General features: G+C 44.3%; 1 protein-coding gene across 3 annotated transcripts in view; it reads right to left on the bottom strand.

Annotated features, from left to right (window-relative positions):
• The window catches only part of SCAPER (S-phase cyclin A associated protein in the ER), a 209,141-nt gene that overhangs the window by 31,933 nt on the left and 150,762 nt on the right, over positions 1 to 26,446 (bottom strand). For all 3 annotated transcript variants that reach the window (XM_069980225.1, XM_069980219.1, XM_069980234.1), the window contains exons 25-26: positions 15,592 to 15,821; positions 11,692 to 11,847 (exon numbers count right to left, since the gene is read on the bottom strand). In XM_069980225.1, the coding sequence (XP_069836326.1) occupies positions 11,692 to 11,847; positions 15,592 to 15,821 (386 nt within the window). The remainder of the gene's footprint in view (positions 1 to 11,691; positions 11,848 to 15,591; positions 15,822 to 26,446) is intronic.

A 26,446-nucleotide genomic window follows, 5' to 3' on the forward strand; every position in this document is an offset into this window, starting at 1 on the left:
TCACCCAAACAATTTTGTGTTTTCCATGAAAAGTCACACGTATTCACCACCATACGTTGTGAAATGAATAGAAAATAGAGTCATAGACATTGACAAGGTTAGAAATAATGATTTGTATTTGAAATAACATTGTTTTTACATCAAACTTTGCTTTCGTCAAAGAATCCACATTTTGCAGCAATTACAGCATTGCACACCTTTGCATTCTAGCTATTAATCTGTTGAGGTAAGCTGGAGAAATTGCACCCCACGCTTCTAGAAGCAGCTCCCACAAGTTGCATTGGTTGGATGGGCACTTCTGGCGTACCATACGGTCAAGCTGCTCCCACAACAGCTCAATGGGGTTCAGATCTGGTGACTGCGCTGGCCACTCCATTACCGATAGAATACCAGCTGCCTGCTTCTGCTGTAAATAGTTCTTGCACAATTTGGAGGTGTGTTTAGGGTCATTGTCCTGTTGTAGGATGAAATTGGCTCCAATCAAGCGCTGTCCACTGGGTATGGCATGGCGTTGCAAAATTGAGTGATAGCCTTCCTTATTCAGAATCCCTTTTACCCTGTACAAATCTCCCACCTTACCAGCACCAAAGCAACCCCAGACCATCACATTACCTCCACCATGCTTAACAGATGGCGTCAGGCATTCTTCCAGCATCTTTTCATTTGTTCTGCGTCTCACAAACGTTCTTCTTTGTGATCCAAACACCTCAAACTTGGATTCATCCGTCTACAACACTTTTTCCAGTCTTCCTCTGTACAATGTCTGTGTTCTTTTGCCCATCTTAATCTTTTTCTTTTATTGGCCAGTCTCATATATGGCTTTTTCTTTGCCACTCTGCCCTGAAGCCCAAAATCCTGCAGCCGCCTCTTCACTGTAGATGTTGACACTGGTGTTTTGTGGGTACTATTTAATGAAGATGCCAGTTGGGACCTGTGAGGCGTCTGTTTCTCAAACTAGAGACTCTAATGTGCTTATCTTCTTGCTTAGTTGTGCAACGCGGCCTCCCACTTCTTTTTCTACTCTGGTTAGAGCCTGTTTGTGCTGTCCTCTGAAGGGAGTAGTACACACCGTTGTAGGAAATCTTCAATTTCTTAGCAACTTCTCGCATGGAATAGCCTTCATTTCTAAGAACAAGAATAGACTGTCAAGTTTTAGATGAAAGTTCTCTTTTTCTGGCTATTTTGAGCGCTTAATTGACCCCACAAATGTGATGCTCCAGAAACACAATCTGCTCAAAGGAAGGTCAGTTTTGTAGCTTCTGTAACGAGCTAGACTATTTTCAGATGTGTGAACATGATTGCACAAGGGTTTTCTAATCATCAATTAGCCTTCTGAGCCAATGAGCAAACACATTGTACCATTAGAACACTGGAGTGATAGTTGCTGGAAATGGGCCTCTATACACCTATGTAGATATTGCACCAAAAAACAGACATTTGCAGCTAGAATAGTCATTTACCACATTAGCAATGTGTAGAGTGTATTTGTTTAAAGTTAGGACTAGTTTAAAGTTATCTTCATTGAAAAGTACAGTGCTTTTCCTTCAAAAAGAAGGACATTTCAATGTGACCCCAAACTTTTAAACGGTAGTGTATATGTACAGTTATCTCGGAAAATTAACCATGGCATAGTATCTCAAGTGGCTACCAGTGCTAAGGCAGAAAGTATAGTAATGCAGAGAACAGAACAAAGTCATGTTCACAGAAGTAGAGAATGTCAGTATATACAAGCAAGGAGCGTAAGTGGTCTAGTGTGAATCGGAGAAGGTAAGTGTCCACAGCTTCTTAAAATATAAGGTTCTTTATTTTGGCATCAAAACATAAAAAACAAAACAAAAAAGTGAACAGTGAGCTAAAAAACGCTGACGCGTTGCGAGGCTCTACCTCTTAATCCTGGCAATGTGAAAGCATGAATAACAAATTTTTATGTTGCCGCATGTGATGCAAATGAGATAGTGAACGCCCCTCAACGGGAGGGGAAATCTCTCGTCAGATAAATCACATGATCAGCTTACAAAATATACACAATAACTGACGAAAAATAAATAACAAAATTAACTTCACAAAAAGAATATAAGTGACACTGATAATTATCAGACCAAAGAAATTTAGTAAATATAAAGTAAATCTGATTTATAGTTCAGACCTCTTGGGAATCTTGTATCCAATAAGAGAATCCACAGGGCTTCTCGTTTGCGCAGTAGGGAGGTCCAATTACCTCCTCTCCTGGGTTGTTTAACCCTTTCTATAGCGCTTATACGGAGACTGTTTGTGTTACCAGCATGGCAATCTACAAAGTGTTTGGCTAAACCTGATAGCGATCTGCTCGATCTACCGAGAGTATGTGACCTTATGTCCGTAATGTGTTCCCCCACTCGGATTTTAAGTTTACGTGTGCTAGAACCCACATATTGAACATTACAGATGTTACAGTGTGCTACATATACAACATGGGTAGTATTACAATTAATAAAGGACTTTATTGTATAATTGCGACCTGTGCTGCATGAAGTTTTTGTGTGGCTTTTTTCCGTGAATTGACAAAGGCCACACCGCGGCCTGTGCGGTACCGCGGTGTGGCCTTTGTCAGTTCACGGAAAAAAGCCACACAATAACTCCATGCAGCACAGGTCGCAATTATACAATAAAGTCCTTTATTAATTGTAATACTACCCATGTTGTATATGTAGCACACTGTAACATCTGTAATGTTCAATATGTGGGTTCTAGCACACGTAAACTTAAAATCCGAGTGGGGGAACACATTACGGACATAAGGTCACATATTCTCGGTAGATCGAGCAGATCGCTATCAGGTTTAGCCAAACACTTTGTAGATTGCCATGCTGGTAACACAAACAGTCTCCGTATAAGCGCTATAGAAAGGGTTAAACAACCCAGGAGAGGAGGTAATTGGACCTCCCTACTGCGCAAATGAGAAGCCCTGTGGATTCTCTTATTGGATACAAGATTCCCAAGAGGTCTGAACTATAAATCAGATTTACTGTATATTTACTAAATTTCTTTGGTCTGATAATTATCAGTGTCACTTATATTCTTTTTGTGAAGTTAATTTTGTTATTTATTTTTCGTCAGTTATTGTGTATATTTTGTAAGCTGATCATGTGATATATCTGACGAGAGATTTCCCCTCCCGTTGAGGGGCATTCCCTATCTCATTTGTATCACATGTGGCAACATAAAAACTTGTTATTCATGCTTTCACATTGCCATGATTAAGAGGTAGAGCCTCGCAACGCGTCGCGGTTTTTTTTACCTCACTGTTCACTTTTTTGTTTTGTTTTTTATGTTTTGATGCCAAAATAAAGAACCTTATATTTTAAGAAGCTGTGGACACTTACCTTCTTCGGCTGCCTTATGGGTTGTGGCCCGCAATATGTTTTTTCCACGTGCTTCGGGATACCACTGCCAACTGAGTTAACTACTACAGCAATTTTGGTGAGCGGACTTTTCCTATACTTTTGCTCATGGTCTAGTGTGAATATCTGGCTAAAATAAAAACCTCAACCCTATTCATAACATAACCTATGTATAATAAACAACATCAAATCTGGCTCTTGGTCTGGCGGCAAAAAAACAAAAAGAAACAGGAAAGTATGAGCTAGAAAAATGGAAGTGAAGCACTGCAGAGAGATACATAGCTATGAGACAAGGTCATTACTGGTTACACATGAATGCAGACTACCCTAGCATATATCAATGAGCAGAAAGCATATGTGAGCGGAGCTGAATAATTGACATTTAGAAGTGTATGGTTTTTAACACAGTGTGATGTCCAGAGCTTCTATAGGACAAATGTTCCATTAGTAGAACTTGTAATGTTGTAGCATACATTTCAGTAATGTGGAACTATATTTTATTCTTGAATTCCAGCTACTTCATCCTACATAACATCTGATAACCGACTCAGCAAGCGTTACCACATGCATTGACGGTCTACAGAAATGCTTTAACCACACATCCATAACACTGTAAACCAGATCAGGGGTTGTAGTTGAGTTCTTTACAGCTCTGTTTACATTTAAGAGCTGACAGTATATTTAGGAGGCTCCCTATGTCTCCTGTTGGTTTGCAATGTCATTTTCAATCAAGCGCTTTCTTAAAATTCAGTATGGAAAATAAAAAGGGTCTATTCAGCAACCCAGAAAACAAGGTATTAAAGGAAAGGTGAGCTGATCTAATCAGATGATGTGATGTGTAACAGTTCAGTGCTGACTACATTGTTTACATATCCTAGTGGGAATCCAATCAAAGTGTGCTGTAAATAATATAGGGTAACATATAATGGTACCGTTACATACAAGTGGAGAGCTTGAATAGCCATACATCATACTGTATGAATTTTCTATTACTGCCTTTTGGTTTGCCCTTTGAAGTATACACATACAATTGTATAATGTAATGCAGTCAATTTCTTTAGAACATTTCATTCAGTATACCATTCATTTCTACAGTGAAACAATAGGCTTAGCTGAAAAAAAATGAGACAAATGAAAATCGTCACAGATCTATTGTACACTATTGGCTCAAAAAAAATCAACACAGATGTGTAAAAGTTAATTAATATTATGCGTCGGTGTATACACTGGGTTTTTGGTCAGCTTTTAAGCTAGGTAATATAAAAATGAACTATCTGTCAATGGGAGATATAGAGCTTTATTTTTTCACTTAAGTAAATCGGTAAAAGCCAGTTTATTATTAGATAGCCTAGGCTAGGTTCACACTGCGCTTCTTTCATCCGTTTTACAGTTTTTCGTTGTAGTACATTTACTTTTAACTTACAGAAAAACTTGCTCAACCACATTTATGAGTACATAAAAGAAAAACAGATCAGTTTCAATCTGAGTTTTTTTTATAATGTAAACTAGGGATGGTCGGAAACTGCCGAGGTATGAACCCGAACGCTCGGCATCAGATTCCCGCTGTCTTCCCGCTCCGTGCAGCGGGTGGGTACAGCGGGAGGACCGCCTGGAAAACTGGGATACAGCCTATGGCTATGGCTGTATCCCAGCTTTCCAGGCGGTCCTCCCGCTGTATCCACCCTCTCCACAGAGAGGGAAGACAGCGGTAATCATTGCCAAGAATTCGGGTTCGTACGAACCCAAACCGAACTCGTTTCGGACCATCCCTAATGTAAACCAATGGGGGACGGATTCTGGAGTATGGCATACGGCAGACTGTGCTGTTTCCATATTTACATTTATGCATACTGGATGCTATACACTACCCATCCACCAATTATAGCCTACGTGTCTAAAAATGTATTTAGCATGGTATACACCTTATTTCAAGATCTCATGGCATAGAGTAGTGTTGTCTAGCATGTTATTCCATACATCCTTTTGTGAATTGTACCACCATTAGAGATGAGCGAACCAGGTTCAGGTTCGAGTCGATCCGAACCCGAACGTTCAGTATTTGATTAGCTGGATTAAGCTCTAAGGTAGTATGGAAAACAAAGATACAGCCAATGACTATACTCATGATTTCCACATAGCCTTAGGGCTTTATCCAAGTTTAGCAGCCACCGCTAATCAAATGCCAAAAGTTTGGGCTCGGATCGACTCTAGCATGCTCGAGGTTCACTCATCTCTAACCACTATATGTTGGACCAATGGAGGCCAAAAGAACACCGGTTTGGTGTAACAAGACAGAACCTAACAAGTCAGTGAACTGCAAATTGTGAGCACTCCTGCTATCAGATGATCACAAATTGTGTGAAAAGAGTCATATTTAGTGCCCAATGGCAATAAGGGATATTTATTAATACAGCTGCACTTTGTGATTGTCCAATTAATGAATGTGGTGAACTAAAAACAGCACCTGGTCAGTTATTTAAAAAACTCTAATGCCTTGTCATCTTTTTTTCAATACAATCACATATATTGAACAAAGTAGCTCTGGAGCTTCAAAAAAACATGTCAATTCTTTGAGCAAATTCCTCTGGAGAAACCCCATAGAAGTCAATAGGGCTTTGAATTTCCACCTGTACGCCACGGAATATGTGTTGCAAGCATCCTTTGCAAAAGTGTCTAGGTCTCCTCTCAAGTTCCAACCACAATTCTGTGCGGAATTGACATGGACAAGGAATTCTCCTTGCAAATTAAACAAAAGGAAATAAGGATACATGTGAACATACCCTCAGAAATGAAAATAAGATTATTAACCCCTTAACGACATCGGGCGTAAATTTACGCCCTCGCAGCCTGGTACTTAACGCACCAGGGCGTAAATTTACGCCCGATGTTTACCCGACCGCTGCGTGTAAACACGCGGCGATCGGGTAATGATGGCTGCTGTTACTAACAGCAGACCACCATAGCTTGTCGGCACGGGGGGTGATTAACCCCCCCCGTGCTGACGATCGCCACTATTGGCTGATCAATTAAGATCAGCCAATAGCGGCGATCTGCAGCTTTTCGGGTCATCGGTGAAAAAAATGGCGGTTGGTGCTGTCCGAGGACGGCACCGACCGCCATTACTGATAAAAGTAATGGTGGCCCGATGCCACGGTCCCGATCGCCGTGATCAGCCGGCCGGGAACGACCGGCCAATCACGGCGATATAAGTGCCCCCAAGGTGTAAAATACCTGCTCTGGACCCCTCTGCTAGGTAGCTGAGGGGTCCAGAGCAGGTATTTGGGCCATACTCACCGGATCCGGGGTCCCGATTGGCATCTTCCGGGTCTGCGGAGTCCTCTTCGGCTATTTCCGGCGCTCCCATTCGGCTTCTTTCCGGTCCCTCGTCGTCTAACTTCGTCTTTTTCCGGCTTTTTCCGTAATACTGCCCCCTAGCGGCTGATAAGTGTATATTATACACTTATCAGTAGCTACAGGCATGTTCAGCATGTAGAAAATGTTTTTTTTTGTTGGTTTTTTTTTTTTCCAATTTTTTTCTTTTTTTATTTTCTGCACCCTACCGCCGCTGAGTGCTGATCAGCATTGCACGTAAGTGCGCTGCTAACCAGCGACTCATCCTTTTTGGCGTAGGGTGTTTTTTTCTATATCCTACTGCCACAGTCTGCTGATAAGTGCATTTATCAGCAACACCATTTCTGGCGTAGGTTTTTTTTATACTGAATGTTAAAAAAAAAACGTAAAAAACACTACATTACACTACACTACATTGAATTAAGTGTTACACTACACCACTACATACCCCATATACATATCCCCGTATAAAGATGGCCCCCAGGGCGTTTTCGGTATCGGACGCATACGCTATTATTGTCTCCGACACCAAAACAGCCAGTGAGGATGAATAGGGGATCCTTCTTTCCTCCATTCATCCTCATCATCTAGTGACGTGTCTGGGGGTATCGTAGCGTACGCTGCCCCCCAAACACGTCTTTTCCGCCAGTACCGTCCCAATAAGAGATGACGGTATGGCGTGAAATTCTAAAAACTCTGTGAGAGTACCTCCGGGTACACTTACAGATTTAGGGTACGTGCACACTGCGCAATGGTGAAGGATAACCCTTTGTGCATTCCGCAGCTGGCACCCACCGGCGGACTGATGCAGGCGCGCGTCTCCACCCGTGTCATAGACTGCATGTTATGCACGGGTGGATTCCATTGTCCATCCAAAAAATGAACACATTGGACGGAGAGCGGAATCCGCCCGTGCATAGAATGGAGTCTATGACACGGACGGAGACGCGCGCCCGCATCAGTCCGCCGGTGGGTGCCAGCTGCGGAATGCACAAAGGGTCATCCTTCGCCATTCCGCAGTGTGCACGTACCCTTAGAGTGTATGAAGGAAGGGACACCCGAATCCAGTCCCCAGATGCCCCCCACCCCCATCCTCCGAGTTAATGGCGAGATCGTTCGAGAACTGATCCTCCCACTGCTGGATAAAGGTTACCACCTGTATGGGGATAACTTTTATACCAGCACCCCCTCTTCCGCTCGCTACTGTAGCTTGTGGCACGATCCGAAAATATCAGAAGCCGTAATAGAGCCCTAATATTTAGCAGCCATGGAGCAGACCCAGCGCTTCTGGATATGAAGGACCCCGTATCGCACCAGGGAAACATTTTCCAGGTGACGTCCCCCACACTGGAAAACAGGAGACCCCAGAAGAAGTGCAGAGTGTGGCGTAACAGGGGGATCAGGAAGGACACCATTTTCCAGTGTGACAACTGTCTAAATCACCCCGGCCTCTGCATACAGGATCGCTTCAAGGCGTACTACACATCTTTGGAGTTCTACATTATCTAAATTCTGTCCCTTATTCCTATTTCAGGAGTCACGTTGATCCGGGGATTGTTCTGATCGCCATTATGGAGTCGGGAAGGAATTTTTCCCCTGTGATGAGGCTACTGTCGTCTGCCTCACGAGGGTTTTTTGCCTTCCTCTGGATCAACACAGGTTGAATTTGTTGACACCTGTCATTTTCAACCTTATAAACTAATAATTAGCCTAATACCCCCAAATAAATTAGAATTGTCCCTTTTCCCCAGCTAAATAGGTATGGCTGCCATTCCCATAAGAGGATGCCATGATGCAATTACAAAGCCTCTGTGCGGCCAGGACAGTAGAAACCCCCCACAAGTGACCCCATTCTGGAAACTACACCCCATAAGGAATCTAACAAGGGGGGCAGCGGGGATATGGTCCCCTGGTGACGGCCACATTTGGGACGTGAAAATGAAAAAAATGGTATTTTTTATTTTCACGGCACATTTTCTACATATGTGCCTGTTACCAGTGGGGTCCATATGCTCACTGCACCCCTCGTTAGATTCCTTATGGGGTGTAATTTCCAGAATGGGGTCACTTGTGGGGGGTTTCTACTGTCCTGGCAGCACAGGAGCTTTGTAATTAGGACATGGCCTCCATCCTCCATTCCAGCCTCTAAATGGCGCCCTGTCCCTTTGTTGGCTTGCCCTGTGCCCATATGGCACATTATGTCCACATGTGGGGTATTTTCGTACTCAGGGGAAATTACCCTACATGTTTTGCATTCATTTTCTTTTTTAACCCCTTGTGGAAATGGAAAAAAATCAAGGCTAGACCAACATTTAGTGTAATTTTTTAAATTTTTTTACTCTAAATCATTGATCTTGTCTTGATTTTTTCAATACCCCACATGTGGACATAAAGCGCCAGGCGGGTGCAGGGTAAGCCTCCAAAGGGAAGGAGCGCCATTTGGTTTTTTGAGGCTGGATTTGGCTGGAATGGATTTCGAGGGGCCATGTTGCATTTAAAAGGCCCCTGTGTTGCAAAGACAGTTGAAACCCCCCACAAGTGACCCCATTATGGAAACTACACTCCTCAAGGAATGTAACAAGGGGTGTAGTGAGCATATGGACCCCACAAATGTGGAACAATGTGGCGTGAAAATGAAGTATTACATTTTTACACTATAATGTTGGTCTAGCCTTGAATTTATCATTTTCACAAGGGGTTAAAAGAGAAAAAAAAACCACAAAATGTGTAGAGCAATTCCACCTGAGTCCATAAATACCCCACATGTGGACATAAAGCGCTATGTGGGCGCAGGGCAAGCCTCCAAACGGAAGGAGCGCCATTTGGATTTTGGAGGTTGCATTTGGCTAGAATGGATGATGAACGCCATGTCGCATTTACAGAGCCCTCGTGCTGCCAAGACAGTGAAAACCCCCCACAAGTGACCCCATTCTGGAAACTACACCCCTCATGGAATCTAACAAGGGGTGTAATGAGGATATGGACCCCTTGATGACGGGCACATTTGTGCCGTGAAAGTGAAAAAATGAAAATTTTTACTTTCACGTCACATTGTTCCACATTTGTGCCCGTCACCAGTGGGGTGCATATGCTCACTGCACCCCTTGTTAGATTCCTTGAGGGGTGTAGTTTTCATAATGGGGTCACTTGTGGGGGGTTTCCAGTGTTTTGGCAGCACGAGGGCTCTGCAAATGCGATGTGGCCCTTGAAATAAATTCCAGTGAAATCCAGCTTCAAAAAGCCAATTGGCACTCCTTCCCTTTGGAGGCTCGTCCTGCGCCCGCTTGGCACTTTATGTCCACACGTGGGGTATTTCCGTACTCGGGAGAAACTGCGCTACATGTTTTGTGTTTTTTTTTTCCTTTTATCCCTTTGTGAAAATGAAAAATTGAAGGCTAGAACAACGTTTTAGTGTAAAAAATACTTTTGTCTTTTTTCACGCCATATTGTTCGGAAAATCTGTGAAGCACCTGTGGGGTCCAGATGCTCACCGCACCCCTTGTTACATTCCTTGAGGGGTGCAGTTTTCTAAATGGTGTCCCTTTAGGGGTGTTTTTTAGGTTTTGGCACCCCAGAGCCTCTGCCAACCTGAAGTGGTACAGTCAGAAATGACCAAATATAGCGGAGGCATTGAAATTCACTAGGCGCTCCTTTATATCTGAGGCTTGTGGTTGCGTCAAATAGCGCAATAGGGCCACATATGGGGTATTTCTATAAACTGCAGACACGGGGCAATAAATATTGGAGTGCATTTCTCTGGTAATAGGTTTATAATTATGAAAAATATTGGATTACAATAAAATCTCTGCACAGAAAATTAAAATTTTCAAATTTCTTACACACTTAGCTTTTATTTCTGTGACTCCCCTAAAGGGTTAAAAAAACTTTCTGGATATGCTTTTGCAGAGTTTAGGGGGTGCAGTTTCTAAAATGGGGTGCTTTGTGGGGCTTTCTAACATACAGTCCCCTCAAATACACTTGTAGGCTGGGTTCACACTACGTATATTTGAGGCTGTATTTGGTCCTCATGTAAGGTCCTCATAGCAACCAAAACCAGGAGTGGATTGAAAACACAGAAAGGCTCTGTCCACACAATGTTGAAATTGAGTGGATGGCCGCCATATAACAGTAAATAACTGCCATTATTTCAATACAACAGCCGTTGTTTTAAAATAACAGCACATATTTGCCATTAAATGGCGGCCATCCACTCAATTACAACATTATGTGAACAGAGCCTTTCTGTGTTTTCAATCCACTCCTTGTTTTGGTTGCTATACAGCCTCAAATATACGTAGTGTGAACATAGCCTAAACCTGAACAGGTCTCTAAAAATATCTGATTTTGAAATTTTACTGAAAATTTGGAAATTTGCTGCTAATGTTTTACGCTTTCTATTGTCTAAAAAAAATATAGTTTATAGTTTATAGTTTAATAAATAAATAAAAAAATAAATATAGTTTAATAAATGCCGCCAACATAGAGTAGACATGTTGCTAATGCTATTTAATATATAATTTATGTGGTATAACCATTTTCTGTATAAGCAGAAAAGTTTTAAAGTTGGAAAAATGCATTTTTTCCACAATTTTTCACGTTATTTTGGGTTTTTTCATAAAGATTCGTTATAAGTATCGACTCCAATTTACAAGAAATGTGAAGTACAATATGTCACAAGAAAACAATCTCAGAATCGGCCGGATAGGTAAAAGCATCCCGAAGTTATTAATGAATAAAGTGACACAGGTCATATTCATAAAATTTGTCTCTGTCATTAAGGCCATTTCAGGCTCTGTCCTTAAGGGGTTAAAAATAGAGTGTGCTAAACAAGTGCTCTAAGGCCAAGTATATATATATTTATATGTGTGCCATTGGGTTACTGATCTACTACAATATCTAAAAGACACAGTATAGCTGTTACTGGTCATTTAATTAAGTAGCCATTGGAAAAGGTGCTTACCTTGGAGTTATAGAAATACAAAGTCTGCAAAGTTCATGTAGCAAGGTAGTTGCAGCTTGAAGGAACAATGCAACTTTAAGACTGTCATCAAGAGGACCTTGTATAGAGATGAAGCAGCCAGACAGCTTGTCAATTAGACCAATATTAATAGTGTAACTAAGAAAAGAAAAAGAATCTGGGTCATTCACTTGTAAAAATATATATACTTTGATGTATCTTCTCTAACCATGGACACAATGAAAAAGAAGTTCTAATGTGGAACTTGTCTAATGGATACTCTGATTCAGGGGCAGAACTACCGCCGTAGCAGCTGCTACGGGGCCCCGCAGCATCAGGGGGCCCGTGGCGCAGGCACCCGAAGCTGACAAAGCCTGCAACACCCGGCGACCTCCCGGGTGCTGCAGCCGTTTGGGGTCCGGGGGTGTCCTGGTAACTGGGGGCAAGGGGGGGCCCCTTGCGCGTCCCATCCTATTCCCGGCAGCACAGGTACTAGGGAGCTCAGCATCCGCCCCCGGCCTGTACTTCCGGCACAGACGCTACGTGCGTCGGAAGTACTAGCTCCGGCAGACGCTGAGTTCGGTACCAGTGCTGCCTGGGAATCCCCAGCAAGCCCCCTGGGGAGAAGACGACGGGGGAATTAGGTGAGTTGTGCTTTTTTTTTTACAAGGGGCCATCTATAGGGGGAAAATACAGGGGGCCATCTATGGGGGGATAATACAGGGGGCTATTTATGGGGGATAATACAGGGGGACAACTATGGGGGATAATACAGGGGGGGCATCTATGGGGATAATACAGTGGGATATCTATGGGGGATAATACAGGGGGCCATCTATAGGGGGATTATACAGGGGGGCATCGATGGGGGATAATACAAGGGGCCATCTATAGGGGCACAACACAAGGGGGCCATCTATAGGGGGACAACATGAGGGGCATCTATAAGGGGAAAAATATAAGGGGGGGGCAACATGGGTTCGGTACGCTGAGTTCGGTACCAGTGCTGCCTGGGAATCCCCAGGAAGCCCCCTGGGGAGAAGACGACGGGGGAATTAGGTGAGTTGTGTTTTTTTTTTTACAAGGGGCTATCTATAGGGGGATAATACAGGGGGCCATCTATGGGGGATAATACAGGGGGAAATCTATGGGGGATAATACAGTGGGATATCTATGGGGGATAATACAGGGGGCCATCTATAGGGGGATTATACAGGGGGGCATCGATGGGGGATAATACAAGGGGCCATCTATAGGGGCACAACACAAGGGGGCCATCTATAGGGGCACAACACAAGGGGGCCATCTATAGGGGGACAACATGAGGGGCATTTATAAGGGGAAAAATATAAGGGGGGGCAACATGGGGGACCATCTATGAGGAGGATGGAAAACACAGGGGAGTCATTTATAAGGGGCCAACATGGGGGCATCTGTAAGGAGGAATACACAGAGGGGAATATACTATAAGGGGTAATACGCATAGTGTCAGGGCTACCCACTAAATCAGGGTGTAAAGAGGCCAATACAGATGTGCAGTTTGTAGAGAGATGAGGATGGTGCCAAAATGAGGAGCCTAATATGTTTCTCTGGCAGATTCTGTGGATTCGTGGCTCAGAGAAGTTCTTATAATGGCCCAGGGCAGATGGAGAAGAAAATGAAAATGAGACAACTCCGATCAGAGAAGATGTCCCCTGTGAGTTACCTGATATAACTGCACTGTAATGTATATGGTGTACAGAACCTGTGTAGAGCTGAGTGTGTTGATGACATAGTGGTCGACCGAGGGGGGGGGGGGGGCAATCAAAAGTTGGCTATGGGGCCCAGCCATTTCTAGTAACGCCTCTTTAGGCTGCAATATTTCCACCTGCTCCTAGATGCAGACATCCTGTGTGTTCCTCCCTGTAAAACATGCTAGTTATGAGTTTGGTGCATCCTTCTTTACATGGATATGACCTGTGTAATCCGCCTTGCTCTGCAGTCGCCAGCAGCCTGATTGAGCCTAAACTGTATAACCATTTTCCATTTCTGTTGGTAAACACTGAGATACTCTGATACTCTGACAAGAGTGAGTGGTACAGTCGAGACAGCAGGGTCTCAGTTATGCAGGTAGATGACACAGGCCCTTTGCTGACAGTAGCAAGATGTTATGAAATGTCGGGATCTTTATAGACCATTTTAAAGTATACTTAAGCTTAAGGTAGATCTGTCACCAGATCTGTCACCAGATCTGTTATCATACTGCATGGGGACAGGTCTGCTCTCCTAATACCCAATATACTGTGCCACTTACCTACTTGGAGCTATAAGGGAATACACTAGTCCTGTATATTCATAGGATGTTCATGAGGTGAGAAACCAATGGACCCCAAATATGTAGTATTAACCCTTTTACTACTGGTCACCAGGAATAATCCTTGAGTTGCTTGGGATTATATACATGTATATATATATATATATATATATATATATATATTTATTTATTTTATTTTTTTTTACAACGGGTCCAGGTGCTGCAAACATAAAGCATTCCCACACACCCCAAATCTGCTGCTGCTGTTCTAAGTGCTCTGGCTTCTTCCTGATCCTGCCCGCTCAGCAAATGCACGTTTCACTAAAAGTTTAGGGCAGTGAAGGGGTATATGTATGCCTGAAGGTCTATGACAGTAAAGCTGTTAGTGTTCTACAGCTTAAAAGTTTAAGTCAGAATAGTTAGTGGTCTAGGGCAGTGGCTGGGGTAACATTAGTATGTATGATCTAGAACTGTAAGGGGGTTAATTTCAGTATATTTTGTGGTTTGGGGTAGTTCAGGGGTTAATGCAAGGATTCCTTGTGGTTCTAGGAAAGTAAAGTGGTTAATGTCAGTATACTTGGTGGTTTGGGCAGTGAAAGGAGGAAGGGATAATCATACCTAGGGTCCAGTGGCGGACAGGACTGTGTAGCTATAAATATACCAGTAGCTATAAATATACCTGAATAAAGGGGTCTGCCTAAAATCAAAACTGTCTAAATTTCCCCAAAACAACCTGTCAGGAACTGGTGACACCAGACACACAGAGACAGTGAGCCCTAAGCTCAGCCCCGCCCACTGACTCTACCTACTTGCCCCCCTAGGCTAAACCCTAGGGCAGCAACTGGGCGGCGGTCCCTGTACTGGCTTGGTGGGACAAAAAGACAAGACAGACAGACAAAACACAATGAGAATGGTCAGCAATCCGGGTCACAACAGTCTGGCAGCAAAGGTACAAAATCAGGATCCAAAAGAGTAGTCGAATAACAGGCAATATGGTCGGGGGCAGGCAGCAAGCAAGGGAGGTCAGAGATACAAAGCACGAATCAGGAGAAACCAGAAAACAGAACACACAAGCAGGCAGAGACTAAGTCAATAACCGGCCAGGCACACGCAGAAGCTGAAATCTAAAATAGGACACCAGGAACCAAGTCCAGAAGATGATAGGAGGGACCAGCTGTCAATCACTGAGGCAAAGGCAGGTTAACCGTTACATGACCAGGGAAGCTTAGAAGCACAGACACGGGTGGGGCAGGGAAAACAGTTAGCAGACCAGAAGAAATAAGACACAGTTCAGACAGGGCAAAAACAAGGCAAACAAAACACAGAATAAATGGAGGATTATGGCGAAAATCGCAGTCTTTGGCGCAGAGGTCGAATCTTTGCAGCAGAGGGTGGCACTGATGCCTTTTCAGGCGCGATCATGTAACAACCAATCACAGTTTAGCCTTTATTTAAGCAGAGCTTGGAAAAAATGAATGCTGAAATGTGATTGGTTAAAATGGGCAAAACCAGGCAGAATGATAAATCTGGACCACATATATATTAGAAAAAAAACACACTAAAAACCATGAAGAAAAGTAACAAACAGCCACATCGCCAAACTAAAGTACCTGATGATATCGTGGATACGACCAGTGAAAGCATCAGATGGGGACAATTTAGTTTTGACATCTGCTTTTATTTTGATGGTGTCAGTCTGTCCACTTTGTCCGGAAGAACTGGATGTCAGGCAGGAAAATATTTTAGAAAGAAGCTGGAGAAGTCCTGTAGTGAAACCATCAAAGATCTGCTTGTTGAGGCTCCTTAGGATAGTAGACTTCTCATCATCTGGGACAACCAGCTTTTGGGAAAAACAAACACACCAAGCATGTTATCAGTCTACAAGCCTTAAAGCGTAACTGTCATTTCAGGGTCATTTTTCTGAAAACATTAAATATCAATAGTACAAGCGATTTTAAGAAACTCTGTAATAGGTTTTATGTACTAAAAGAGTTTCCTTCTGTACTGAAAAAGCAATCTCCCAGCCTCCCCCCTCACATCAAATGAAGCAGGATTTCTGTCTCCATTATGTGGCTATGGAGAGGGGAGGGGCTGTTAGGAGTGACTGAGCATGGAGGATTTCTGCACAGCACAACACCCTGCAATCTTCTCTCAGTAAGTTCATAGATAAGCACTGACCTTTCTGACACCTGAATTTAGTGTTTTAGGTGCCCAGAGAGTCTACAAACAGCTGACCTTCATGTCTCCTCTTCCTGCTCCCTCATCTCCCTCGGCCCCTCCCCCCTTCATAGGCTTACAATGGAGAGAGCAGAGCCCGTCTTCACTGGCTTCTCTGTAATGAAGACGTGTTTGCCTGATAATGAACAGATAAGAAGTCAGGGGGGGAGGCTGGGAGATTGCTTCTTGAGTACAGAAGGAGGCTTTTTTGGCTGATGAAACCTACTACAGAGTTTCTTAAAATCGCTTATACTACTGATTTCTGCAATAAAAAAAAACATGACAGTTACACTTTAAGTTACACAATGAAGGTATCTAAAAATATTAACGCCTGTCTATGGTAGTAAATGTCTACTTTCCACCAATGAAAATAGCTTCCCAAATTATTCAGTTAATGTATTTGCAAACAGAAATATAAATTGTGTGTGTGTGTGTGTGTGTGTGTGGAGGGGGGGGGGGGGGGGGTAAGAGTAATGCTAATAGCCCATATATGAAGGGAAAAGACAAACAGACACTTAAAATCACATCACGTGAATTCTGATTTGAAAGCTCCACAATTATCAAATGTTCCATGCTCACACGCCAGCCCTTTAGTAAAATCCGTCTGCCTTAGCATTCAGCTGATTCATAAAAAGGTGTACACACCTGTTAGTGAATAAGCCACTGCAGGGTCTATCCCACACACCACACTTTAAAACATACTCCCTAGCTAGGGTACATTTCGGTTACAATATAGACTAGCTCTCTAGCGTATATTGTAATAAATCTGGTGTCGCTTAGGCCACACCTATTATTCTGTGTATTCCCCTTAATGGGGAACTCCACACAAGGACAACTTGTTTTCTATTAACCCTTAGAGGACCGGGCCAATTTCAATTTTTGTTACGCCTTTCACCCTGGGATAAAACTGTCTTATTATATATGTTCCTCTAGTCGGTACGATTACAACCATATGTAACCATATGGCTTTTAAAAAATTCAAACCATTTAAAAAAAAAAGTTCCTTAAAATTGCTCTATTACCATGTTTATAGCGCTTTTATCCTTTGGTCTATGGGGCTGTCTGAGGTTTTTTTTTTGAGCCATGATCTGTACTTTCTATCGGTACCTTGATTTTTTTTTTTAAACTAATAATAAAACTTTTTTTTTTTTTTACACATATACTAGAAGCCCTCCTGGGGGACTTCTAGTATAACTACACTGATCTCTCATTGAGATCTATGCAGTATAGTAATACTGCATAGATCGATGAGCTAGGCATTCTATTGCTTCCGGCTGCTGCAGCCGAAAATGGTAGAATGCCGAGCCGGGATCAGCGCCATTACGGCGCAGACCCCGGATGGCTCCAGATGGGGGGATCGCTCCTCCGTGACCACAGGGTGCTGTGTGGTGTTACAGGTAGAGAATAAAGTGTGCTGTGTGGTGTTACAGGTAGAGAATACAGCGTGTTGTGTGGTGTTACAGGTAGAGAATACAGTGTGCTGTGTGGTGTTACAGGTAGAGGATACAGTGTGCTGTGTGGTGTTACAGGTAGAGGATACAGTGTGCTGTGTGGTGTTGCAGGTAGGGAATACAGTGTGCTGTGTGGTGTTACAGGTAGAGGATACAGTGTGCTGTGTGGTGTTACAGGTAGAGAATACAGCGTGTTGTGTGGTGTTACAGGTAGAGAATACAGTGTGCTGTGTGGTGTTACAGGCAGAGAATACAGCGTGCTGTGTGGTGTTACAGGCAGAGAATACAGCAGGCTGTGTGGTGTTACAGGTAGAGGATACAGTGCGCTGTGTGGTATTACAGGTAGAGAATACAGCGTGCTGTGTGGTGTTACAGGTAGAGAATATAGTGTGCTGTGTGGTGTTACAGGTAGAGAATATAGTGTGCTGTGTAGTGTTTCAGGTAGTAACTGTGTGGTGTGTGGGTGGAAACACAATGAAATGATAAAGTACTGCAAATAATTCAGTAACACAATGAAACTGTAATGTGTAAACACAGCCTAGATGTTCTGCAACAGATTAGGGCGGGGAATGGGCAGGGTGGAGGACTATGATGGACAGCTGAGGGAAAGCATTGCATTCTGGAACCTGTAGTACTATGTACAACTGCTCAACCAGGAAGTACAAAAACACAAAACAGAACAAAACCCTCTAAAAGAAAAGGATTTTTTGATAGTTTTAAAACTGGGATGGATAGGTAAGCAATGCTATATGCTTCTGCAGAAGATTCTGCAGGGATGTACATCATGCGGCCGGGGGTGCGGGGGGCGATCATGCGGCCGGGGGCGATCGGGCTGCAGGGGGGGGCGGGCAAGATATACATTACCTGATCCCCGTTTCTGCTTGCTTCAGCGGCTCCCGGCACGTTCCGCCCGGCCAATCAGTGCGCTTCGGTGGGGAACTGATTGGCCGGGCGGGCCGTGAAGACACGGAGACCCCCGAAGCAAGCAGGAACGGGGACCCGGTAATGTATAATGTCCGGCGGCTAGGGGGTTAATGGGGAGGGCTGCAGACAAAATCGCAGCAGGGATGTACATCCCTGCTGCGAGTTTCTCTGCTAATGAAAGTATAGGGCTGGGATCTGCAGCGAGTCTCGCTGCAAAAACGCAGCAAGGAGACTCGCTGCAGATCCGGCAAGTGGGTTTGAACCCTATAAGTATATTGCTATCACTGCAGCAGCTGCTCTATATTATCACTACGTTAGTTTGAGCATGATATCTATGAAAATAACTGCCATTTTTTCTTGTCTCCTTAAGATCCCACTTTTTGTACGATATTTTCTCAATAGGGGGATGTCCACATGAGGGCTGTCATGGTGTGGTCTATACATATCTAATGGTGCGTTTACACAGAAAGATTATCTGACAGCCAAAACCATGAAAAGGCTTCCGGTTCCGGCGCACGCCTGATGGCAGCACCTTAGCTGAGCTCCGAGCCGTCCTGCTTGCAAAAGCTGCCCCCCGCGCTAATATCTGTCACTAACCGGGTCTGGGAGACCCCGTCGGTACTCTAAGTGTAACGGGAACCGATGGACAAGTTTGTTCGGCGCGGAGGGGATTCGGAGACGAGCGCGCCCTCACAGAGGAAACAACCCCGGGTGAAGGAGAAGGGGAAGGACAAAATGGCGCCGATGCCTCAGCCTCGCACAGCTACGAGCTCCGCTCAGGCGGAATGCCTGATTGAGGGAGAAGAGGATGACCTTCCACATACACCACTGAGTGAGTGCATATTGGGACCAGATGGGGACCCGCTGCTTCCCGGCCTTAACCTCACGTGCAAGGCGCTAGCCATAGAGGTCGCCAAGATATTAGCCCCGGACCTAAAATCCTCATTGGGCGCCACAGTGGCTGAGTCACTGACACAGTTGAAGGGGGAACTGAAACAACACTCCTCACAAATAGTAGAACTACAGGACCGAGTAAATGTACTGGAGGATGAACTGTTCAACATGAAAAACCAGGTACAAAGAACCTTGCGGCAGAACTCGTTTCTTAGGGAAAAGACTGATGACCTGGAGAACCGCTCCCGCCGGAGTAACCTACGCATTATCGGTCTCCCCGAATCTATACTGCCATCACAATTGATGGAATTATGCTCCAAAGATCTGCCTCTAGCCCTTGGACTGAACGTAGCAGTTACAGTAGAGAGGGCACACCGGATTGGTCCCCCGCCACAACAACAACCGGCTAGTAAGCAACGTGCAGACGCTAAGCCGCGGCAGGTTATTGCGAAATACCTCAATTATGCGGATAAAACCTTGCTGCTTCAGTCTTTTAAGAGAGCTAATACCGAGATCACACTGAAAGGCCATAAGATCTTGCTCTTTAATGATTACTCGGCCGAAGTGGTGAAACTCCGGAAAGCCTTCTCCCCTATCTGTTCCGCCCTAGTCCGTAAACAGATCAGGTTCACCCTGCTGTTCCCTGCGGTACTCAAGATTTTCCAGCAAGATGGCTTAACCAGAATCTATCGCTCGCCGGAGGAAGCCCAAGCATTCCTCGAGAAGCAGAACGATCCTCACCATGCACCGGCGGATAACACCAAGCGTCGCAGAACGGAATCGCCGCCCAAAGACCCTACTATGGAGGTTGCCTCGTGAACTGAACTGGTATCCCAGAGCTTAACTTTCTTTTTCTCCGGGACAGTTACTAATGCCCCTATCTTCCATAATGGAGGCTTAATTCCTCGTGGCTAATGGACACCGCTCATATTGTTATTTCTCCTCTGTAAATACCTCCCTTCTCTCCCTCTCCTTTCTCCCTCCCCCCTCCCCTTTCCCCCCCCTTTCCCTTCCCTTCCCCCCCCCCTCCTCCCCTTTTTTCCCCCCCTATCCCCCCCCTTTTTTTTTTTCCCCCCCTATCCCCCCCTTTCCCCTCCCATCTCCTCCCCTTAAAATCCTTTCACTTTGGTACTTCCCTCTCTCCTCACCAGACTTACTAACCTACACCCCACTCTCGACTGGGTGTCATCTAATTTTCCACTCTTGATTCATATTTGTGTTACTGTATACTTCCACTGTGGGTCTAGATGAGATCTAACATACATGTGATACCTGATCCCTTGTTTGGGAGCCCAAGGGATTTCTGCTTACCCTATAAATATCGGATATAAGCATTCTAGTTTCCCTGCGGTTGGGCAAACGCTGGGTGGGACGCCCCAAATTTATTTAGCAGGTGTAGTAGGACGGCTCCAACACCTCGGTTAGGGCTTTCCTTAGTTCTGTTGACTTGTTAGTCAAATTTTGCTGACTCTACAATGTTAGGGCATGACGAGAGCCCTCAACGCTTAGACGTGAAAAAAGTGAAGTCTAGCAGCTTGTCTCTCTCGTATATGGTTATGTTTCATAGTTTATTTTTTTGTTCTGTTTCCCTGCTATGGTACACTAATCTACGATATGTTTTGATCTCCGCAGTGCCTCATAAAGATTGTATTTTAATACCATTACACATGGATGAGACCGACCGACCTCTGTATTTCATGCTCTCAGGAGGCCATATCTTCTCTTTTGACCCAGGTTAAAGGTATGAAAGTAGTTTCCTGGAATGTACACGGGTTGCGATCTCCTGGGAAAAGATCGTTAGTACTCAAACACTTAAAAAAATTACGGGCCGACATAGCTCTGTTACAAGAGACACATTTAACGGACACTGATTTCTGCAGGATGAAAAAATGGTGGGTGGGGGAGGTACTGGGTTCCCCGGCAGTGAGTGGCAAGGGGGGGGTGGTGGTCTTACTACATAAACAACTAGACCATACAGTCTTGAACACGACTATAGACGATCAAGGGAGACTTATACATTTAGTCGTTAATACCCCAGCTGGGCGTCTCTCGCTCTATAACATTTATGCCCCAAACTCTAAACAATCCCCTTTCTTTAACTCCCTACGCACGAAAATACTTGCTGATCAAGAACCGTCAAAATTACTAGGGGGAGATTTTAATGTAGTAATGTCGGACGACGAGGATAGAAAACGGACACAGGTCCCTAAGAATAGGAGAGGCAATGAAAAGACGTTAGCTGACTTCTCCACAGACACTGGCTTAGTTGATACCTGGAGATATCTGTTCCCGGAAGGGAGAGAGTACTCCCACTACTCCCACGCTAGTATGTCATGGGCCAGATTGGATTATCTTCTTACATCCCAATCCTTGCTAGGCAAGGTAGAGGCCGCGACAATTCATGACCTAGTGATATCAGATCACTCCCCAATTAGTATCTCCTTTAGGAGGGAACACCCGAAGGGAACAGATATCATCTGGCGATATCCAGCCTCGCTAGCGACTGATGAGGATTTTAAACAACTAGTCAAACATTGGTGGTTGGAATACGTGGGAAATAACCCTCAGTCAGACTCCCCACCAGTCATACATTGGGAGGCGGCAAAAGCAGTTGTGAGGGGAAAAATAATAGCGCACACCTCGGCCATGAAAAGGAAAGCTAAAGAAAACTATGACAAACTGACGACAAACCTACGACAGACATACACACTCTTCATAAACAATCCCTCTGAACAGACTAAATTAAACTGGGTGACAGCGAGACAAGGTTTTGAGGTGGCCCAGGAGAAGTTGGATAACTTCTATAGGGACCAGCAGCTTGCCAAACTGTACCGATTTGGAAACAAATCGGGATCCCTTTTAGCCAACCTGGCCAAGGGCAGGAGGAAATGGTCGTACATAAAAGAACTCACAGACAGCGGGGGTACGAAACACACACATCCAAAACAAATCTCAGAGATCCTACAGACCTATTATAAAAAACTGTACACGGCCCAATCACTACAGCGGACAGAAGGGAAAAAATTTCTAGAGCAGCTACAGCTCCCCCGACTGAGCGAGGAGGCTCTAACATCCTTAAATGCCCCTATTACTACGGAGGAAATTGCTTCCGTCATTAAAAATCTCCCTAACCATAAAGCGCCGGGTGCGGACGGATATACCAATGAATTTTATAAAACCCTGGTCACAGAGATCACCCCATCCCTTCTAGAAGTATTTAATACCATTATACAACATAAAACAATGATGCCCACAGGAAATCTGGCGTTGATCAAGGTTATCTATAAACAGGGTAAAGACCCTGCTTTGCCTAGCTCCTATCGCCCGATATCCTTGATCAATGCCGATTTGAAAATCCTGTCCAAACTAATGGCTAATCGCCTAGCACTGACCCTCCCTGCCTTGATTGGACAGCACCAGGTCGGCTTTGTGAAAGGCCGCTCTGCGGTTGCGAACATACGTATGGTCCTAGCGGTCCAGGATGCTGTCTCAAAAAGGGGCTACTCCGGCCACTCCCCAGCTCTGCTTGCGATAGATGCTGAAAAAGCTTTTGACAACGTAAGCTGGGAGTGGCTGGATTTATCCCTGGACAAGTTTGGGATTGTGGGTCCTTTTAGAGACTTTATCACCGCAATCTACACGTCTCCGGTGGCCAGGATCCATACCCCGGGCTTTCTGTCCCCCGTTTTCCCTCTACAGAAAGGAACAAGGCAAGGGTGCCCGCTATCCCCGCTGCTATTCAACCTTGCCATGGAGCCTTTGGCCCGTCACCTCATCTCTTCCGCGATATTCCAGGGTATCAGGGTGGGTGCAACGGAAGTTAAGGTAGCCTGTTTTGCCGACGATGTTCTTCTTTTTATGGAACATCCGGAGCTGCATACCACCGCTGTCCTTGATGCCCTGAAATACTATGGAACCTTTACAGGATATAAGATAAACGCGACTAAGAGTCAACTGCTATACTTAACCCATACCTCCGCTGGCCTCTCCACGCCTCCTCTTGTAACAGTGGTCAAACGTAGTATGACCTACCTCGGCATAAAAATCGGTAGAACCCCAAACTCACTTTACGACTTAAACTACCCTCCCCTTATCCATAAAATAGAACACGAACTTCATAGATGGACATCTCTCCCCCTGTCTCTGCTGGGCAGGATTCATCTCGTTAAGATGATGAGCTTCCCAAAACTACTCTATCCCATTCAGACAGTTCCCCTTCTACTAAAACACCCCGACGTGAAAAAACTCGTCTCTCTTTTTAACAAATTCATTTGGCAAAATAGAAAGGTGCGTATTGCCTCCTCTACACTGTGTCTCCCGCCACATCAAGCTGGTGTGAAATTACCAAATATACGTTTATACAACTTGGCGGCCTTGTTCCGCCATGCGAGAGACTGGATTTTAAACACCAGCTACTTCTCCAATCTAAGCCTAGAGTCTGACATAGTGGCCCCATGGGCCCTCTCGGCTCTGCTCCATACGACGTACAAAGAGACTCCGTCACACCTACGCAGTTGTATGTTGATCAGAGACACAGTGGCAGCATGGAAAGCCATACGTAAACTTTACCATCTTCCATATAAACTGTCCAAATTCTTCCCTCTATGGCATAACCCCGCCTTTCCACAAGGTGACAATAACCCCTTTTTCCTGGCGTGGAAATCTACACAAATCCGTACTATGGAACACCTACTGGACCCCTTAGGAGGCACATACTTACCCTGGCAGACTCTCGCTGACAGACATAACCTCCCCTCCTCACAGCAATGGCAATACTTGCAAATCTGCAGTTATAGTAAAGCTAGAGTTAAAAGCCTCCCCCAGACGGAAAAGCCAGGTCGCTTTGACCAGCTGCTGGTCCCTTCTGACACCCACCTCCCTCTTTCAGGCATATACGCTCTCTTCATCGAGCACACCTCCCAGGCCTTTATAGACAAAATTATGAGACGGTGGACGCCAAACTTAAGTGGAGATGACGTGGGTTTGAAAATCCTTAAGGGACTATCTTATGTGAAATCGGCTACTCCAAATGAACACCTACGCGAATCACACTTGAGGCTGATTCATAAGGCAATATATGCCTTTAACTTTCGAACCCACGCCCTCTCCACACCCTATACACCCCATTGTCCTAAGTGTAAATTACAGGCAGCGGACCTATTTCATGCCATATGGACCTGCCCAGATACCCAGGCATACTGGAGGCGAGTACGAGATCTTATAGCCAACATATGGCACTGTGACATCCCCATGGACCCACTGGGTATACTATTCCACTACATTCCGCGCTCCCCTGATGGAGACTCTACTGATAGCCTAGTAGCACATAAAGGGGTCCACCTCACACTTCTATTGGCCCTGCGGAGTGTTCTGCGGCAATGGTTGCAACCGACTCTCCCCCCAATAGAAGAACTTATAAAGGCCCTCAAGGAAACGCTACACTGGGAACTACTCCACACCCTGAAAACAAAAGAGTTTGCTACGAAACACTTTTTCAGGAAGTGGAGGAAGTTTGTGGAAAATACTCTCTCACAAACAGAAAGAGTACAATTGATGCAACATTTCAGACTCACCGGCTGGTACTGCACGGAGGATATCAAAGGCACCCTGGGAGTTTTGAAACTCTAAATCTCAGTTGTTGTATCCACCTGGAAAAAGTTCGGAGGTCGCTCGGTCTCATCTCATCTCATCCCATCCCTTCTTTTTACGGTGAGGTCGGATTCTGCCCCCATGTCAGTATATGCTTATATATTTGTGTAGGGTGCCGTATGAGACCATTCATGGTTTATTACCTTTCACTGTTCCTAATACCAAAGCAATAATCCCATGGTCTCTAATTTACTGATTAGTCCTTAATCGTGATTACACTAACACTCCTCTTGATTCCCCTGAGACACTAGGCGGCCCTAGGCACGGTTGATTGGTACATTGCCCTTCCCTCCATGAAGGCATATGGTACAGGCTACCCATAGCAGGTCATTACTTGTTATTTTTTTTTTTTTTTTTTTTTTACAATATACTTTGTGTTTCTTTTAGTTTTTGCAACTTGCTTTAAGATGCTTCAGAACAGCTCCTCTTTAGGATTGGTGCGCGACGTCGTACCTCTTGTCATGCTATGTCACTGTTTTGGAAAAATGCAGTTGTTTCTGTAACCAGCAACATATTATGTACGTTATCTTTGTACTGCAACAATAAAATGTTTATAAAAAAAAAAAAAAAAAAAACCATGAAAAGACTATAAACAGAGATCAGGTCATAAAGGAAAGCCTGAGATTTCTCCTCTTTTCAAATCCACTCCTGGCTTTGGCTTTAAATCTTTGGCATATAATCTGTCAGATAATCTTTCTGTGTAAACGCACCATAAGAAACAAATAATCCCTTACTGTTTACAACATGTGGTCCAGGTGACCCAGTGTGGTTTATTGTATATGCAAATAGTAATCAGCAGGTGGTGGATCTTATTAATGAGTATTAAAAGTTACGTTTTAGCAACAAAATTCTGTGCTTCATCACCCCTGAAAGCCTTTTGAATCGCCTGAATAGTTTACACCGAGGAATGTGAAAGCTTAATGCAAAATTTGAAGTAGATTTGTTGCTCTACCTTGCTCAGTCATTCTGAATGCAACGGCCGCACTGAACACATGCTCATTCAATGGAGTATAGTGGAACCAATGACTAGAACATCCATTCTAGTCCACTCTCCTTAAATGCCAAATTACACTGACATTGCACAAACCGTTTTTATTATAACAATGGCTGTATACTTTTTTTTTTTTTATTCTACATTTATTAAAAAAATTTAAAGGAGGGAGAAAGAGGAAAGAAGAGGGCACGTGAGGTTACATGCAGGGGAATCTACCCCATCACTGAGCTAAGAGTATTGTATTGTATACATCTGTACTTGTAAAGTGGTACCAATAGAAGCAGGTTTCTGGAGCTATGCTAATGTACACCATGAATTCCCCTGACTCAAAGCCCC

The sequence above is a fragment of the Dendropsophus ebraccatus genome, chromosome 1, assembly GCF_027789765.1.
Source record: "Dendropsophus ebraccatus isolate aDenEbr1 chromosome 1, aDenEbr1.pat, whole genome shotgun sequence".
NCBI classification, from domain to species: Eukaryota; Metazoa; Chordata; class Amphibia; order Anura; family Hylidae; genus Dendropsophus; species Dendropsophus ebraccatus.